The sequence below is a fragment of the Mustela nivalis genome (assembly GCF_964662115.1).
Source record: "Mustela nivalis genome assembly, chromosome: 5".
NCBI lineage: Eukaryota > Metazoa > Chordata > Mammalia > Carnivora > Mustelidae > Mustela > Mustela nivalis.
Window position 1 is genome coordinate 96,909,037 of NC_139024.1, and position 19,610 is coordinate 96,928,646.

The 19,610-nt window shown below is 37.9% G+C and overlaps 1 protein-coding gene across 15 annotated transcripts in view; it reads right to left on the minus strand.

Annotated features, from left to right (window-relative positions):
• Nucleotides 1–3,681: 3,681 nt before the first annotated feature.
• Nucleotides 3,682–19,610, minus strand: part of PKHD1 (PKHD1 ciliary IPT domain containing fibrocystin/polyductin) — a 485,802-nt gene continuing 469,873 nt past the window's right edge. For 12 of the 15 annotated variants that reach the window (XM_082729350.1, XM_082729349.1, XM_082729351.1 and 9 more), the window contains one exon: nucleotides 10,631–14,949. In XM_082729350.1, the coding sequence (XP_082585476.1) occupies nucleotides 14,495–14,949 (455 nt within the window). In that variant the 3' untranslated portion in view covers nucleotides 10,631–14,494. Of the gene's footprint in view, nucleotides 7,698–10,630; nucleotides 14,950–19,610 lie in introns of those variants that run through there. The other 3 variants (XM_082729339.1, XM_082729341.1, XM_082729340.1) reach the window with 3 other exon arrangements.

Below are 19,610 nucleotides of genomic sequence, written 5' to 3' on the forward strand. Positions count from 1 at the left end.
TACATGCACATATATGGGGCATAAATGTACATGCACAAATTTATGTGAGATTATACTCTGTTTGCATGCTGTATATTTGACTTTAATATTAAAATAAAGATTTTATGCAATTATTTGGGGACATGGTTTTTATGATTCAAAATCTTTAATTAGGTGGATATATGAATCTTGATTTAATTACATCTCTTTTGTCAATAATTTAGGGAATTTATTGTTGTTTGGGCATTTGAGTATAGTATACATTTTGTCTATTTTTCAATAGACTATTTAGTTAAATTTTTGTTTTATAATTGCTCATACAAAATATATGTACATTTTAAAGTCTTTTGATAATGATCAAATTGCCCTCTATGAAGTTTCCACCAACTGATAGCCATACCAAGAATACATGAGTATGGTCATCAGACTGTATTTTTACAAACATTAAAAAGTGCTCCCATATACTGAGTTTTATCATTTCTTTAAATGTTTGCCAAATGGATGGGTGAAATGTGGCATCACTTTTTTGTAATTTGCATTATTATTGAAATGAATGTTTTCACAGGATTATTTGCTTGTATTATTTTCTATTGGAAGTAGTATGTTTGCCAGTTTTGAGGAGAGTTAGCCCTGGTTATTTTCTCCTAAGGAATTTTAAAAGCCTTTTAATTATTACAATTTGTTTTATATGTTACATATTATTTTATCTGGTGACCAGAGCTTTGAGGTAGCATTAAATTAAAAATCTAAGAAGGAGGTAATAATGAAAAAGATACATTATTGACTTTCAGCCAGTGTATCTCTACCAATGTTTTTTAAAGCATCATGTGATTATATAAAACATAGGTTTTATTTTTTTTTTTTTAAAGATTTATTTATCAGCTACCCACTTAAGCCCCCATGTTGCATCACCATGGGATTGGGAGGGAGACAAACCATAAGTGACTCTTAATCTTACAAAACAAACTGAGGGTTGCTGGGGGGAGGGGGGTTCGGAGAAGGGGGGGGTTATGGACATTGGGGAGGGTATGTGCTTTGGTGAGTGCTGATTCACAGAACTGTACCCCTGGGGATAAAAATACATGTTTATAAAAAATAAAAAATTAAAAAAAAAAGATTTATTTATCGGCTTTAGAGAGAGAGAGAGAGAGTGCCCTTGGGGATGGTGTAGGTAGGGAGATGGGCAAAGGGAGAGGGAGAGAGAATCTTAAGCCGATTCCATGCAGAGCACAGAACCTTCTGCTGGCTTGATCTCAATGGCCCTGAAATCACGACCTGAGATCATGACCTGAGCTGAAACTAAGAGTCCTATTCTAAACCAACTGTGCTACCCAGGCACCCCTAAAGCTTAAGTTTTAAAACCATATTTACATATAGTTTATATATAAAGTACTTGGGTTTTTGTTGTTGTTGTTTTGTTTTGTTTTTACTTTCTGTAAAGTATTTGTTTTTACTTACAATATGTAAGAACAGAGTAAAAGAGAAAAAAATATAGGAAGCTCCATTCTAAATTCATTTTACACTTAAAACTCCAACCATTTAAATACAGAATAGTAAAACAACAACAACAACAACAAAACACATTAAGCCAGCTAATGCCATTAAAGTGAACCCAGAATAATTTTCCTTCTAAATAGGGCTTAAGTTATCAATCAATCAACAAATATTTAACCGACTGAGCCACCCAGGCACCCCTCAATCAACAAATATTTACTGAGCACCTACTCTACTTCTGATTGCCTAGGAGAATCATTTATTTAGAATATATGAATAAATATATGAATAATAAATAAATAAATATAGAATAATAAATAATAAATAAATATAGAATAAATATAGTATAAATAAAGTATATATAGTATAAAGAATAAATAAATATAGAATAAATATATGATTTAGAATCATATATTTAAAAATGTTTATTTATTAATATGTTAAAAGCACAGATCTTGCCGTCAGTCTGATTTAAGAAAACAAATTTTTCCTATACTCCTTCATTCAACATTTGGATTCACTCTTGTTATTGAGTCACAGTGTTAGGACAGTGACTCCTGCTATATTAAGAGTGGTAGAGAATTCAGTGATACAGGATACATGGTCCTTGCTGTTGGGGGAAATAGACATTCTATAAAATGCCACCCGTCACTCATCACCTAGGCATGGGTTTGTATTGTAACGAGGGCAGCATAGACCATCTCAGGAAAGGAAGAGCTTACTGGGGCATGAGACACCAGAATTAGACTCTGTCTGGGCTCTGAAGAACATATAGAACATGAATTGTGAAAGGAATGGAGGGGAAATTACATTTATGAAGAAAAAGACAAGTATTCTTTCCTGTAATTTTTTGAGCTTCAAAATATAATCCCATTGCTCAAAGATCCAATAGGCTCAGTGACTTTCATCTTTGTATCTAGGTGACTTTCTTTAAGCTTCTGTACCTCTACCCCAGTAGCACTGAGAGGGGACCTTGGAAACAAGAGGACAAAAGGGCTCACTCTATGACCTCTCCATTCTCCCTACCACATGGACTATAAAGGTGTATAGAGAGGTAGTTACCATAATGAAGGACTCCATCCTCAATTCCCAAATTATACCCTCAGCTGAATGTAGGATTGTCATTACTATAGTTTTTCCTTCCTACAGAGCCAACCTCACACATAGGCATAAACAACCAGTGAAGATATTATTTGTGGTAGGCTGAGTGGTGTCCACTCCAAAGCTATCCCCACCCTAATCTCTGGGACTTATAAATGTTACCTTATATAGGAAAAGGGACTTGCATGAATGATTAGGTTAAGGATCTTGAAATGAGAAGATTACTCAGGACTACCCAGGTGGTCCCTAAATGTGATCACAGGGTTCCATAGAGAGACAGGAGATCAGAAAAACCCTATGAGATGTGAATCTAGAAGTTGGAGTGACGTTGAAGAAGTTGGTAGATGCTGGAGAGATGCTTTAAGACACAGAATGGAGCATGATCCAAGCAATACAAGGAGCAACCAGGACCTGAAAAAGGCAAGGAAACGGATTCTCCCCTAGAAACTCCAGAAGGAACCATCTTGACTACTTTTTTTTTTTTTTAAAGATTTTATTTATTTATTTGACAGAGAGAGATCACAAGTAGGCAGAGAGGCAGGCAGAGAGAGAGGGGGAAGCAGGCTTCCCACTGAGCAGAGAGTCAGATGCGGGGCTCAATCCCAGGACCCCGAGACCATGACCTGAGCCAAAGGCAGAGGCTCAACCCACTGAGCCACCCAGGTGCCCCGGTTACATTTTGATTATAGCCCAGCAAATCAGATACCAGACTTCTGACTTTTACAACTTTACTAGAATGAATTTGGGTTGTATTAAAGCCCAAGTTTGTGGTAATAGCAGCAATAGGACACAAGTACATTACTTAAGGTAACTCTCCTAAAATAGCCTTCTCCAGTAATTAGAATTCCAACTTAGAAATATTCTTTTAGGCCATGCTTGAGAAATCTGTAAAAATAAAAACACTCCTAGCAGATATGATATATTTAAACATCACAGCATTTTTGGGAACTACAGTGTCAATTATTCTGTGAAACTATCTAGAAATTCTGGAAGAAACAGGTCACTGAGTAGACTAAGTTCGATGGGAAGGATGTAGAAAGGTAAGTCTAGAGCTTGAAACACACCTGGGATGAGCTTTTCTCAGCACTGAAGATTTGGAGACTGAAAATGGAAGTAATAAAATAGGACAAATGTCAGGGCACACCCGGAACACACATGTTAATAACTCCACAGTTTTGCCTCAACTTAGTACTGCTTTCATGCTCTTTACACATATAATTTATACCCATTTCTAAAATAAAATACTGTTTTCAATAATTAGCGTACAAAAATACTAAAAAGGAAGAACAGTTAAAAATTAAATGTGTTTAATTAAGCATCCAAGGACTGTGGATTCTAAATGCAATAATTCAAGTTGAAATTTCTACATTACCATATAAACTTTCTTCTTGTGCACAAGGGAGCATGGCATTATTATTATTTTTTAAAATACTTATGTAGCACCTACTATATCAGGGGCCAGACCTCTGCTAGGTGAGAAATGTTATAGCCCCTTTGGGAAGTGAATGCATTGTTCAGCCCAACACTTGATTTACATTTTTGGATCTTGAATTCATTAATGCATCTAAACTGTGTTCTATATTATAAGCAGAGACTTTTTTTAATGCAATATTGGTTGTTCTAGCAATCCTAAGTATCTGAAAAGCAGACTCAAACTCTGTATGTGGACCACAGCTGTATCAGGAGGCATGTTTTTTAAGCTTAACCACAGTCAAGGAAAGTAGAGTCTAGGAATGCCGCTTTTCAGATACCCGCAGTAATGCTTGAGCTGCAACCCTACATATTTTGGAAGTCTGAACACTTATCTACCAAGTTTGAGAACATCAAGTTCATTTCCGGACACAGCTACAAGTTTATTTAGCTCAAGACCATTTTACAAAAATATAGTTGATGATACTAATAACTTATTACAGTAGAAGAAATTAATGTTTTTCATCAATTATGATGGTAATATATTAGGGTGACCAATTCATCCTACTTTGCCTGGGACTTTCTGGGGTGTCCTGGTCTCAGAACTGACAATCTCATATCCTGGAAAACCCCCTCAGACTTTGGCAAATCAGGACAAGTGTTTATACAGGGGGTAAATACCTGACAAAATGTCGTTTCAACAATGGTTTACTCACTTAAAATAAGCCAATTAAAAAGAAAGTACACTAAATAATCTTCTTTTCTTTTGACACAGAGCAGTAATTAGAATTTTTATTTAATTTTTTTTCAGTGGAATATGCAGACATAGAATGTGTTTCAAGTAGCGGCAGTGTTTTCAATGTTCATTATTGGCTCAAATTTTACTTGGTCTTATTTTTACTTCAGTGAGCAATCAAGGAGCAATCAAAATGTGCTTTTTTCGTTTTGAAGTTAATCACACTTTTCAGGTTCCAAATCAAGGTTTTTCTCTGTACACAGTCAGATGCCACCTGTCAAAACCTCAGACAAGCTGGTAATTGTCCACATATTCACACCCAGAATGAAACATCTATATTTCTAATACTATTTCAAGGCAGTGTATCTGATTTAAGATCTTTATTATCTCTGAGACAGGACAGCATGTAGATAAATGCGCTGAGAGTCCAAGCTTTCCAAGAATGTCTCCATTTATTCCGTGGCTATGCGTCCTTGCACAGGCACCAGACATGACACAGCTAAATGCAATTCCGTCTTCCCAATTCTCTTCTCCTTCCCATTTGCTCCCCAATTCTCTCTTTTCTCTTTTCTGTTCCCTCTTTCAAATGTTCATTTGAAGATATACTTTTTCCTGGGATTAAAATAGGGTTTGCATTTAAAATTTTCATTCACCAAACAGAAAAATATTTTACTAGAAGGGAATGGTATTAAGGAGAAATGATTTTCCGTGTGCCCCGAGGCCTGGCATAGACAGGATTTGATTTGCTATGTTCAGCTGGAATCTGGATTGATACGCAGAGATGAGAGGGGGTGTTTAATAAAATTTACATTTCATTTTCTCACTTGACACCGGTCTCCTGTCACTCAGGGAACTGACGGGAGTGCTGCAAATATCCTTCGTGAGACTCTAGTTGGGGAAGCAGACTGGGAAATGAGAAGACAGAAGGAGAGGGAGGAAAGAAAAATCTGGATTGTTTTTGCCTTGTGCTTCCAGTGATGGGAGCAAATCCACCATGGCTTGAGGACCTGAGAGCTGGCAGCTTTTACACAGAGGGAGCGTGTGTGCCAGTGGTCGACCTTGGAAAGCCACTTGGGGACTGATGGGATGCAGCTGCCCACGGCAGGCCGCCATGATGTTGGACAGGAGTTTCTGGACCGAAGGAGGAGTTTAAGTTCTGGAAAACTGAAAGTGATTGATGTCAACTAATAAGGAGATCAGGAGATATCCGAGCAAAGACAAGAGAGGAGGACTAAACTCTCCTTTTATTCCATGAAACCCTGGTGTCTTTATCAGTTTTCTATTGCCATGTGACAAATTACCACACATGTAGTCACTTAAAACAATAATCACAATAAATATTATTCAGTCTTAGAAAAGAGGCAAATCCTGCCATCTGTGACAATGCGATGGACCTGGGGAATATTATCCCAGTGAAAATAAGCCAGACCTGGAAAGATAATAAATGTTTGGTCTCACTTATATGTGGAATCTAAAATAGTCATCCTCACAGAAGCAAAGCAGAGCATCGTGATGGCCAGAAGCTAGGGGAAAGGGAAATAGGGAGATGATGATCAAAGTGTACGAAGTTTCAGTTCTGGAAAATAAGTTCTGAAGATCTATTTATTCAGCATAGTGCCTATAGCTAAAAGTACGGTATTGTATACTTAGACTTTTCTAAGAGATGAGGTCTTACATTACATGTTCTTACCAAAAATAATAAAATAATAATAAGGTGTGAAGAAACCTTGGGAGATGATGTATATTTCTATGGCCTCTATAGTGGTGATAGTTTCACAGGTGAATACTTATTCCCAGTCTCATGGCATTGTATACGTGAGATGTGCATACAGCCTTTTAAATGTCAATTGCATATCAATAAAACAGTTGCAAATAAAATATAGTACCTATTTATAAGCTCTCAGCTCTGTAGGTCAAAAGACAGGGACACTCAACTGAATTTTCTTCTTAAGGTCTCACAAGGCCAAAACCAAGATGTTAGCAAGGCCGAACTTTTATCTAGAGGCTGTGGGAAAGAATCAGCTTTCAAGCTCATTCAGGCTATCAGCGGAATTCATTTCCTGGTGGTCATAGGACTTGGTCTCTATTTCTATACCAGCTTATCTGTGGGCCACACTGGTAGCTCTCAGAGGCTACTTGGATACTTTGCCAGGTGTTCTGCTCCATTTTCAAAGCAGCAATGACACAGACTCCTTCTCGTGTTTGAAATATCTCTGACTTCCTCTTCTACCACCAGCCAGAGAAAACTGTCTTTTTAAAAAGGGTGCACACATATATTTCACTATTTTATTATTTTTTATTTTTTATTATTTTTAAAATATTTTATTTCTTTATCTGAGAGAACATGAAAGTGATCACAGAGGGAGAGGGATCACAGAGGGAGAGGGAGATACAGACTCACCGCTGAGCAGAGAGGCAGATGCGGGCTTGGTCCCAGGACTCTGTGATCATGACCTGTGCTGAAAGCAGATGCTTAACTGACTGAGCCACTTAGGCACCCCTATGTTTTAACATTTTAATTATGTATTTGTCAGAGAGAGAGAGAGAGAGAGAGCGCAAGCGGGGAGAGAGGCAGGCAGAGGGAGGAGCAGTGTCCTTGATGAACAAGGAGCCCAATGCAGAACTCGATCCCAGGATCCTGTCATCATCACCTGAGCCAAAGGCAGAGCTTAACAAACTGAGCCACCTGGGTGTCCAAATTTCCCTATTTTAAGGCCAAGTGATTAGTAAGCCCTATCAAAACTGCAGTATCACTTTTGCCACTTACTTTAATCATGGGTGTGATACCAGATGACTGAGATAATGGAGGCTATTTTAAACTCTGCCTATCATATTGTCATATGTGTGATCCATGGTGCAAGCCCAGGGTAGACAGAATGGTTGCTGAGGTGAGCTGGTGGTTTCTGAGAAGTCTGGAGATCCAGAAGGCAAGGCATCAAGCCAAAAGATATTTATAAATGTCTTAATCTGTGTCCTTCTTAAGGAAAACAAAACAAAACAAAACATTGAAGTTACAATTACTTGGTACCGATCTGAAAGATAATATCAATGCTAGTTTGGAACATTTCTCAGCATTAATTCCTAGTGGTTATTCTTCCACTAGATTTGATGAGACAAGCAAAGGAGGATTCTGAACAGCCTTTGGATATGCTGGCGGAGGGCTCAGGGCTGTTTGGACAGAAAGTTCAGTCTTGAACACTCAATGAATGGTCTAGCAAAGGTGGGCATGGTGTGTGGTAATCACAACATCTTGGACTCATGGACTCTCTAATTATGGAGGAAGGCATCTGGGGATGAGGGGAGGTCAAAATGGAGCTCTCTAGAGCCTAGAGCCTGGGTAAACTCTTCTTTAATGAGTCTATAGGCAGTTTTGGCGGGGTGCCATATTTCTTTGATCCAAACTTTATTTGATAGGTGAGGAAATAAGAATATCTAAAGGTCATTTACTCCATGATATCCTATTATATTTATTTAATTAGACTAGTAAAGTGGCATTTAAACATGCCTCAAAAATCTCAACAGAGTAGGATGCTGAAATAATTGTAGTATTTACTGATTTTTTTTTCTAGGCAATATTTTTTCCCCTAATGCCTCATCTCTTCATATATGGTGGGTATCCTTCCATCTAGCCCAATTTAAGTTGAAATCACTTCTACCGTCTTTTTAATATAATTTCACATGTTTAAAATGGTTATTAATTATTCATTCAGGCTTTTGTTTCCTGTGTTCAACAGCATTAATTCATTCTTTGAACAATCCATGATCTGGAGATAAGTAACTCTTACAGTCCAATTTATATATTTCCCCTTACCTGGAATGTAAGGGGAAATATATAAAAAAATTATTTAAATCCTATTTATTTTCTGAAGACTCACTTAAATTTTCCTTCCCTTTAAAGCTTTTCTTCCCTTATTTCAAAAATCATTATCTTCTCTTTTCAGTGATTATTCCCAGTATACAAAAAGACTTATATATGGAGAGAATTTTCAAAGTGTTTAAAATAATTGTAGAAAAAAGATCTTATGCTCCTGCCAAGCAGAGAGCCTGATGCGGGACTCGATCCCAGGACTCTGAGATCATGACCTGAGCCGAAGGCAGAGGCTTAACCCACTGAGCCACCCAGGCACTCTTCTTCTTTCTTTCTTTTTTTTTTTAATATTTTAATTTATTTATTTGACAGACAGAGATCACAAGTAGGCAGAGAGGCAGGCAGAGAGAGAGAGAGGAGGAAGCTGGCTCCCTGGTGAGCAGAGAGCCCAACTCGGGGCTCGATCCCAGGAACCTGGGATCATGACCTGAGCCGAAGGCAGAGACTTAACCCACTAAGCCATCTGGGCACCCCTGAAAACCATTTTCTAAGACAAATGGGCTTGGAAAGTTACATCCCACTTATCCGTGTATCAGTTCTCAATCCTATAATTCAAAAGACTGGGAAGACTCAACTGGATTTTCTTCTTAGGGGAATCACAAGATTTGGAATCAGAAGCCCAGCTTTGAGCCTTCATTGCACTGCTTACTGAAAAGGTGTCCTCAGTGATGTAAGAGGGAATCAAGGAGAGGAACTATTACAAAAGCCAAGAGAGGAAAGTGATTAAGAAAGAGGAAGAGAAAGGTTGGGTTAAATGCTCCTAATATGTCACAAAAGATGTGAATTGTTCTTTAGAACTGGCAATATGAAGATCACTGGGTTTGCCCCAGGAGCAATCCCTGTTCTATAGATGGGTCAGAAAGCATCCTGGAATGCCTGGTAGAATGAATGAAAACTAAGAAAGTAATGGAATGTGTGAACAAAACTCTTTTAAACAATGTTACTGGAATAGGAGTAAAAAAAGTGAGAAAGAGAACTGAAGGGGCCTATAGAATCAAAGAATGTTTTTTCTTTTCCTTTCCTCCCCCACCCTGCCATTTTTTTTTTTTTTTAAACTAGAAGCCACTTAACCATGTTGAATAGCCATGGGAATAATCCAGTAGATGGGGAGAGATAGATGTTGTTGAAAGAGAGCTGATAATGGAGGCAGTGACATCCTTAGGAACAGAAAGATGATATGTGGAAAAGAATTCTAAAAAGAAAACTTGGTATTACTAGACTTGTAGTCCATGTTTATAGCACCTCTAGTTGTATAAAGTATAGAAAAACATACAAGATTTTTTATTCATTCCCAAATTTAAGAAAATTTTAGAGCATCTTATTTCTCAGGCCACATCTATGATTTGCAAATTAAAGCCCACAATCTTTTTACTTAAGATTCTATCACAAAACATTGAGTCTCTGGAATCTGCCTAATAAGGGTGCTGTGATAGCTGCTACCAAGAGTCACCTCTTTGTGTTCAGGTCTTAATACCACGTGGTGTGGATTTACAATAAATGCTATGGAGCTGGGCTGGAAGAAGTGCACAGTATGGCACTGATCTGAGAGGGAGAGAGGCATACTACTCAATGGGCATTGTGTTGGGTCTGCTCATGACTTAGGGTGAGCATCTGTTTCTACAATGTTTCCTCCATAAGAGTGATGGAAAGGTTGCTCTTTTATATTTGAATCTTACTGAGAAATGCTGAGTCCATAACCATCTTCAGGTCTTCCTTCTAGGCCACTTATATAGATGGGACCTTATGTGGCATGCCCTGTATGACATTCCAGGGATACAGTGGTAGAAATGCAGATTTGTGAGCGCCCTAGTCTTTGTCCACCAAGGAACATTTCTTTCTTCAGTTGAAGACTTTCCCATATTTCCCTTTCATTCCTCTTTGGCCCCTCTTTCTGACCCAATCATCATCTCCACCATCTTGTCCTCCTCCTGTATATATAAGTCTTCCATTAAGAGCTAAATGCATTTTACATAAGCGAGTCCTACTCTTGGAAGAGAAATAAAGAGATTGCTAACCACCAGTCAACCATAAGTTGCAGAAAATGTTCTTTAAATTTTATATTAATAGTAAAATGTCTTATAAAAACAATGAAATACAAAAAAGATACAAAATCTGAAGTGCAAACCTGCTTCATTCCCTAAAGATAATTATTATTTTCAAAAATTATACACCATTGCTCCATAGTTTTTCAATATTTAAGTAAACTAGAGGAAAAGAGTAATATACACATTGCTTTGCAATTTTATTTCTTTTTTTTTTTTTAGCCTAATAGTATATCTTGTATAATTTTCTACATCAGTCATTCTACTGGATGGATGCACTGTTACATGAGGACATTTTAGAAAGAATCAGATATAGTCCAGACAAATTTCTAATTTTGCCATGGACTACTGCAAGAGTTTGACAATTGACGGCAATTTCTTCATCTATAAAGTGTATAGAAGTGGCCATTTCTCATATTTTTCAAAAGGAAATTGACTCTCTTTCCCCTTGTTAAAGCTACTAACTTTGAAATAAAATAGGTAGTGATAATAATAAATGAATCATTATTTTGAGACTGAAATAAGAAAAGAGAAACAATTCTTCAAAACACAGTAAATTCTAGCAAGACCTCCAAATGCATTAAGTCAATCTTCTGTCTCAAAAGATACCAGATTGATGGGCAGAAAATACTCTCTTATTGAGTTGTTCCAAGCACAGAGAATGCTGGTCTTTTTTCAAGTATAAAAATAACAAATGTTAGAAGAATATTTGTAAACATACAAATATCAATATTCTACCACTGAAGTGTCATTTAACTTTGTAAAAATGATTTGTCCCTTTTAAAAGATTACATTCAAGAAATGTGATCTGTTTCTCAAATATATCTGCAATTAGTCACGGTGCTATCATGTAGGTTGAAATCAACTGTTCTGCACTCAGTAGTAGAGTAATTCCTTCTGTTTATAGCTCTTTCAAAATTGACACTGAATATATTATAAATTCTGGAAACAAAATATGGAATAAATGCATGAATTTTAAATGACAGAATTAATTAAAATCCTTTACTGTTATTGACATGTACAATTTTATAGAGGCTTGGTTGAATAATATTTGCATGTGATTTACATTCAATTTTCCCCATACTCATCTTTGCATAGAGTTTGCATACATTTCAAAGTATAGTAATTTCATACATTTGGATTTTAGACTGCTGGATGGAAGAGAGCTCTTCACTAAGTAATCCTGGAAAGGTTTGAGCCTCTCGGTTCTCAGTAGCCTCAATGGGAAACAATATGGGCAAATCTACTGTGGGACACAACCCTGGTCAGATTGGATCATCCATCACTCTGACTGAGGGAGACTCAAAGTTCTGTCAAAGTCTGGTACCTTCTCTGAACAGAATCCCTCAAACTTGAGAGATTGTGGGAACTACCCTAGTTCTCTGCACCCTTACTTCTTGATTTTACCATCCAGAAATATTTATAAATATTTTTGAACTCTTAAGAATTTTAGTTTGTTTAGTATCTTGAGGGAAACGAATCTACCATGTATAGAAAATCAGAAATGAGAAGCAAGAAGAGTTTCTTTGAAATAACAGAAGAACATGACACTTTTTAATTATTTATTTTAATAAAGAGTAAGCTCTGTCACTGCCGGGAAGTATCTTCTGGGCCACCTGTGTTAATGGTCTGAATAAGTTTAAGGGTGGCTGATAGTGGTGCTTTATCTACCAGCTCATCTCCAGACATAAATGAACTAAGAGCTACTGTCTTGGCTTATAGTATTTGCCCAGTTCTCCCATTTTCTGAGGAGAAAAAGAGGACTGTCTTAATTATGGATTAGAGGATTCTGACTAGACTCTGAAATTCTATACCACATATTAGAGCCCTGCAAGTTATTCTGGCTATTTCTGGCTGCTCTTAAGGTCCAAAGAGTCCATTTTGGCCTCCAGGATCCCAAGTTGATTAATTATGGGTCAAACTTGCCTTCCAGAAAGATCTGTCTTGTGGCACATGGAAAATTTGTAAGAAGCTAGTAAAGGTTAAAGGAGTAGGAATAGCAGCTGGTTGGGTGGAGTAAGATGGAACATGAAGTCTGGGTTGACCTCTAGATGTCCAATCAGAGTGCAGTGATGTCATGTGTTATGTTAGGGCAAGCATGAGGAAAAGTCGGTTTTAAGGCTATGTTAGCTTCACAGTGGCCATAGGATAACCTAGTGGCATAACCCACTGGGATATCCTAGTGTGATAACTTCAGTAGGCAGCTAATTCTATGATGTAGAGCTCAGGAAAGAAATCTGGGCTGGAATTTGTGGTGGTAAAAGAAGTCATCAGAGTGAGAGGGAGAATGTATAGACAAATCCACAGCAGTAGTGCTAAGACTGCCATCACTTCCTAATTCTTGAAAGCCTTAACTTCTGAAATGCTGTTGTACAAATACATTACAGATCTCTGATGACTCAATGTATATACTAAGGATTGTAAATAAAATAAATTCATAAACCAGGAAACTAGAAAAAAAGAGATAAAGGACAGGTTATAGTGGGGACTAATTAAACTAGAAAAGGCATAATCTGCCCAAACCAAGTTATTTTTTTCTTTGTTATATTTTTAAATACTGTTAGTGCCCAAATAGCACACACACACACACACACACACACACACACACACACACACAAAAGGATTCAGGGAGCCAGTTTGACCTCCAGAGTAAATTTCTATAGGCCAGATTGCCCGTCAATGCCCTTTTTTTTTGTTTTTTTTTTTAAGATTTTATTTATTTACTTGACAGAGAGAGAGACCACAAGTAGGCAGAGAGGCAGGCAGAGAGAGGAAGGGAAGCAGGCTCCCTGCTGAGCAGAGAGCCCGATGCAGGGCTCAATCCCAGGACCCTGGGATCATGACCTGAGCCGAAGGCAGAAGCCTTAACCCACTGAGCCACCCAGGCACCCTGCCATCAATGCCCTTCTTAAACACAGATAGCCTGGACTGAAATTTCTTGGAGAACATTAATTTTGATACTTAATCATTATCTTCCTCAGAATCCAATACTGTGTCACAGAGAAAGTTGCCTCACTCCTTTCAAGGCGGCTTTCAGGTTTGAGATGTCCATAATACATCTAAAGAGTGGACAAAAGACTGAGAATGTTCCCAAAAACTCTTGGTAGAGCAAGACATACTTTCCCATTGATGCCTTGAGCCATGATGACTTCCTGCCTGTACCTACTATGGGACTAGTTCCAGAGCATCATTATTTAAAATTCTGCAAAGGAAGCATTTGTTTCTTTTCTCTGTTCTAATTCAAAATAGGACAGCCTCTGAATCTCTCAGAGATTGGTAAGTCCTGATTTATATTTAGGGAAAACTGAGAACAAGTTGTTTCTGGAGATTCTCCTCGCCTCTGCCATCTTTGTTTTACTCCCTTGGAGTGTAAGTCCTTTTGGATTCAGAGCCAAGGACACAATCAGGCTGCTTAAAGTGTCCAGTTTGAACACTAATGAGCACTCTTCAGATGTTTGAATTAAGTGAAACTGCCTTTAGCATCCTTACACAACTCGATACCAGTTGACCCTTTACTCTGGTCTTCATTAGAACCCCTCGCACACAGACTGGAGAGGTATATTCAATATAATCTCTTCCCTCCTTCACTAGACAGGTGTACACATTATCTTCTCCAAAAATCAGTGCTCTGAAAAATGAGTTCACTAATAATCTGCTTCGGCCCTTGGTTATCTCTAGTTTCCCCAAATAGTTTTCTTCTATTCTTAAATTCAACCCAGCTACTAACAGGAAGAACTGTTTAAAAAAAAAAATGTAACTTTGGTCCATGGACAATTGCTTTCTCCAAACGTAACTGTTTTTATATCTTTGTCCTTAATGCAAGTCTCAGCAAAGCCCATGAGCACATCAATTTTCATGTGTCTATCACAGCTGTTCCTGAATAGTTTCCAGGTGTACAGAATGAGGACAGAATTCCTGGGTAGCACCACAAGAGGCTTTCTTCTCTTGAGAAAGCCCCAAGTGGCTTCTTGCCTGGCTCAATGGGGTCTGGCCCTGCATCTGCTCCCTTTCTTGGCTGAGGTCTGGGCAAAGCAGCAATCTCTGATCTTGACCTGCCATTTGGTATCTGACCAACTGCTCTTGGGCCTCCTTCCAGGTCCCAGTCTCTTGAAGGTACACCTGCTGAGCAGGAGAGCCTGGAGCACAGGTGTGACCCTGGGATGTGACGCCAGTAATACTGGGAGCAGGTGCAACCACCTCTTCTCGGCGGCCACCCTCCTCTTGGGCAGCGCGACGGCCCACCTTCCTTCGGGACACTCCATTCAGGGACTGGTGGGGGAGCTGGTTCAGCCTGTCCACAATTACCTTCATCTTTATCTCTGTGGGAGAAAAGAAGTTAGGGAAGAAATGGATTTAGTTCTCAAATCAGTTAAGGTTAAGAAGCCTCACTTGACATACTTTGCATTCCAGAAACGATACTGTCAATTAAAGATTGAGTTGTATCAGTTTATTGATCTACAAATGCATTTAGAAATATATTTTTAACAAAAAAAGCCACTGTATCCCATGCCCAATGTATAATTAATATTAATTATCTAATAAAGATTTGATAGGGGCACCTGAGTGGCTCAGTCAGTTGAGCATCCAACTCTTGACCTCAGCTCAGGCCTTGATTTTAGGGTTTTGAGTTCAAGGCCTGCATTAGGCTTCATTAATAAACAAAGAAACAAACAAATAAATACAAAAACTTGATAATATAATTTCCCCCAAAGAACACCTTTTATGATATGGATAAGTCAACAAGAATTTCTCCTTGTAAGCACAATGGCTTAAATACAAAAACCACACTACAGTCTGATCTTACCAAGCAGGCCAACTCACATCTGTATTAAGAAATTCGAGCTCTAGTGGTGCCTGGGTGACTCAGTTGGTTAAGGGTCTGCCTTTAGCTCCGGTTATGATCTCAGGGTCCTGGGGTTGAGCCCCACGTTGGGATCCCTGCTCAATGGCGTCTACTCCCTACTTCCCCCTACTCTCTCTCTCTCTCTCAAATAAATAAATTAATAAAATCTTAAAAAAAAAAGAAATTTGAGCTCTAAAAGCCAGTCTTAACACTATGGTTTTTATGACAAACTCACAATTTGATTATCTTTGATTTTATGACATGAATTTAAACATATGTAGAGATAACATAACCATATCAATAAACATGTATCCATATGAGTGTGTACATATTGGGTTGTGTAATAGTGGAAGGAGAGAAGGAGCACTAGACTGGAGTAAAAAAATGTTCCCCTTTCTTGCTAGCTGGCTCTGTGACTTTCATCTTGTCTCTTAGCCTCTCTGGACTTCAGTTGTATAATTTCATATTACTCTCAGGTACTACTTTGCAATTTACTAAAATGTATTTCACTTTAGCAGTCTTATTTTAATTACAGTTTTCTTCCCTTGACATTTCATTTGTATTTTATTTTCCTACTCAACGGAATAAATATTCAACTCAGAAGAGTGCAACATTGGTACTGCCACAGTAAACAGATGATCTGGGCACTTTTGCCCTAATCTGTCCCAATTCTTTGCAGGATGTATTATATAAGCCATAACACTTCCAGCCTTTAAAATGTGATCATGCCATATGTGAATAAGCTAACTAACCTATCATATCATTGGGTAATACATAAAGATGAACTAGAGCTATATAAAGTTCTACTGATGCAGTCAAGTAAAACCTACTAAAACAGATGTTTATGGTATTAAATATATAAGAGATGGTCCCTAGAAGCAACAGAGCAAAAAAGCTAAGAGTACAGGCTGGGAATCAAACAAATGTAGTCAGATATCCAGTTTGGTGTGGATTGTACTTATTTTCCATGTGCTTCAGTTTCCTCATCTGTAAAACAGTTATATTGATGGTACCTACCTCATAGGATTGTTTGAAGGTCAAATAAGATGATTTATGCTAAGAACTACCCAGAATCTACAATGTGGTAGACTGGATAAAAAATATTCACCATAGGGGTACCTGGGTGGCTCAGTGGGTTAAAGCCTCTGCCTTTGGCTCAGGTCATGATCCCAGGGTCCTGAGATCGAGCCCCACATCCCAGGGTCCTGAGCAGGGAGCCTGCTTCCTCCTCTCTCTCTGCCTGCCTCTCCACTTCCTTGTGATCGCTCTCTTTCTCTGTCAAATAAATAAATAAAATCTTTTCAAAAAATAATCACCATAATTCAAATTGCTAATGCTTGGAGAGTTCTCATCCCTGCCAGGCACTGTTCCTAACGCTTTACATTCATTCACTCACTTAATCTTCATAGCCATCCCAGAAGGCTAGTCCCATTATTGTCCTCATTTTACAGATGGAGAAACAAAGGTACAGAGTGTGGAATTACTTGCCCTAAGTTACAAAGCCTCCAAATAAAGATATGAGATTTTAACTTAGCTAGCCTGGTCTTTACCATCTAACATAATAACTTAATAGGATTCCATATACATCTTTTTTTTTTTTACTCTGTCTACAGTTTATCTTAATAAAAAATGTACCCTAAATTAATAGCCCTCTAGATATCTTTATCTTACACAGATAGAAACATTATAGAAATTCACATCAAAATGAAAAAGCAAGCACCACCAACAAGAGAGACCCAAGATGTCTAACTTGGGATTATCTTTTTCCCCAAGTTTGCTTATATATTTCCATTCTCATCAATTTTTTAAATGTCACCTCTTAGATTTGCATTTATTTGCCAAATATCTTGGTTGCTGAAGGTTTGAGACATTTTTCACTCTGAAGTTTCAAAAGTGCCTCAGATTTAATATCTCTGAAGAATGAAGTTGTCAAGTCCTTCTCACATTCTACCTTTTATTTGCCCTCTTTCATTCATGCAATCCCTTTTCAGGTGCTCAGACTAGGTTGTAGGAGGACTCATTTGGAGCCTGTAGAGATTCTTCATTGGAGATCTCATCTATTTTCTCACTGGCTTATTAGTTTCTTTCTCTCTCCCTTTCTCCCGCCCTCCCTCTCTTTCTTCCCTGCCCTTTCTTTCTTTCTTTTTTCCTTTCCTTTCATTCACTCATTCATTCATTCATTCATTTTCTGAGCACCTACTATGTGGTAGGCCTAGAAATACAGCAATGAACAAGAAGCAGTCCTAATGTCATGCGTTTATGTCTGACATAAATCATAAAATGCACAGAGCTTGTATTAGGTCCTACGATAACAAACGTCCTGGGAACATGTCCCCTGCTCTCCAGGGGCTCTGGGAAACAGACCTCTAAGCTGATGAAGTTGAGAGCCTTATAGTGAGTGTGTATAGTGAATATGTAAGTAAAATACTAGAGAAGACAAAAGAGGAATTGCTTAACCCTGCCTGAAACATTAGAAAGACTTCACAAAGGATATGACTCAAGTTTTGAGGCATAATATGTTAGAAAGACATTCTAATATACAGGATGGCACATGCAAAACCAAGTCAGTAAAAACAAACAAGATGCGCTGGGGACTCTGAAAATAGCTCCAGACACGGAGAACTGAAGTTGTATATATAGATGTGGATGTAGGGGGAGAGTGGTAAAAGAAAAAAGTTATCATACTTGATAGAGGTCATAAATAAACAAGGGGTCTTGAAAACTCAACTAAGGAATCTGGAATTTATATCACAGAAGATGAGGTGGTGGTTTTAGAGTAGAGCAGTGACATATTATTTTCATCTGGGGATGAAGAGCCTTTCTATAATGAAGACAGTGAACTGTGGGGGAGAGAAGGAGGTCAGTTGAAAGACTACTACAATAGTTTGAGCAAAACATAACAAAGAAGAGTAGGCCAGAGTCAAAAATATTGGACAGCCAAGCAGACAGATTCTGAGTGCAAGATGGAACAGTGGTGGGGAAGAGAAAAAGGCTAACATTTATTGAATATCTAGATATGGGTCAGGGACTTAAGAACTATCCCCACTTATAGTTGAGAGATTAGAAAACAGAAGAGATCTTGTAATCTAGAGAAAGCAAAACAGAATATATTTCTATTGCATCAGAAAAAACTACAAAACATTTTTTGGTGCACATGAAAATAAACCAATTGAAAATAAAAATATCCCACTCAGACTGTATTACTGGTGGCTGTCCAACTTCCTGGTGGCTGTAGGTGCTAATGAGTTTTTCTTGAATGAATACTATAAAATAAGGGCATTAATGTATTTTACATTTCCCCCCAAGAAATTATAGCCTCCTTGAAAACATGGGCTTGCTTTTACTCTGCTTTTATGTTCTACAGAAATTATCTCACTGTTAACTGAACACTGATACTAGTTTCCTTCTCTGTTAAGAAGAATGTTCAAGAAAGTGGGAAGTTTTTTCAGATGACACATATGGAAAAGCATTTCACAGTAACAAAGTCCCTAATTTCACATTCTGGCTACTGCTCACTGTGTGTGTGTGTGTGTGTGTGTGTGTGTGAACATGTGCATGTGTATATGTATGTGTGCATATGTGTGCATATGCATGTGTGTACTCATACATGACCTCAGGGCAGGTGGTAAGAATACAAGGACTACTAAACCTATTAAACTTATGTCGGGGTTTACTAGGAAAAGTAATTGACCCTTTGAAGTTCAGTTTTCCTTTAATGATATGGGAAAATTTGGTCTGCTATCTTCTAAAACTTTCATGAAAGCAGATGAGTTACAACATGGTTTGGCACCTTGTAAACTATGAAGGACCCTATAAAGCTCAGCTGTTGTGTTGCAGTTGGATTATTACTGCGATGATGATAACTTCAGGAAGAAAAAAAAGAACCATTCATCTGAGTGTTTCATGGAAACTTAATGTACATACTGGCTTACAAATTATAAGCATTATTTTCAGAAATTATACTCCTTTCTAACTTTGGTAACTTCAAGTTTCTAGGGCCAGCTGTTCAAATCTGATTCCTTTAAAGTACTTGATAGACACATAGTGCTCAGTCTGGCTGCACCCTCCTCTGAGCCCAAAAGTCTGAGCTCTTCCCCTAATCACCTCATCTCCCACCTGTAGGAATTATCTTAAAAT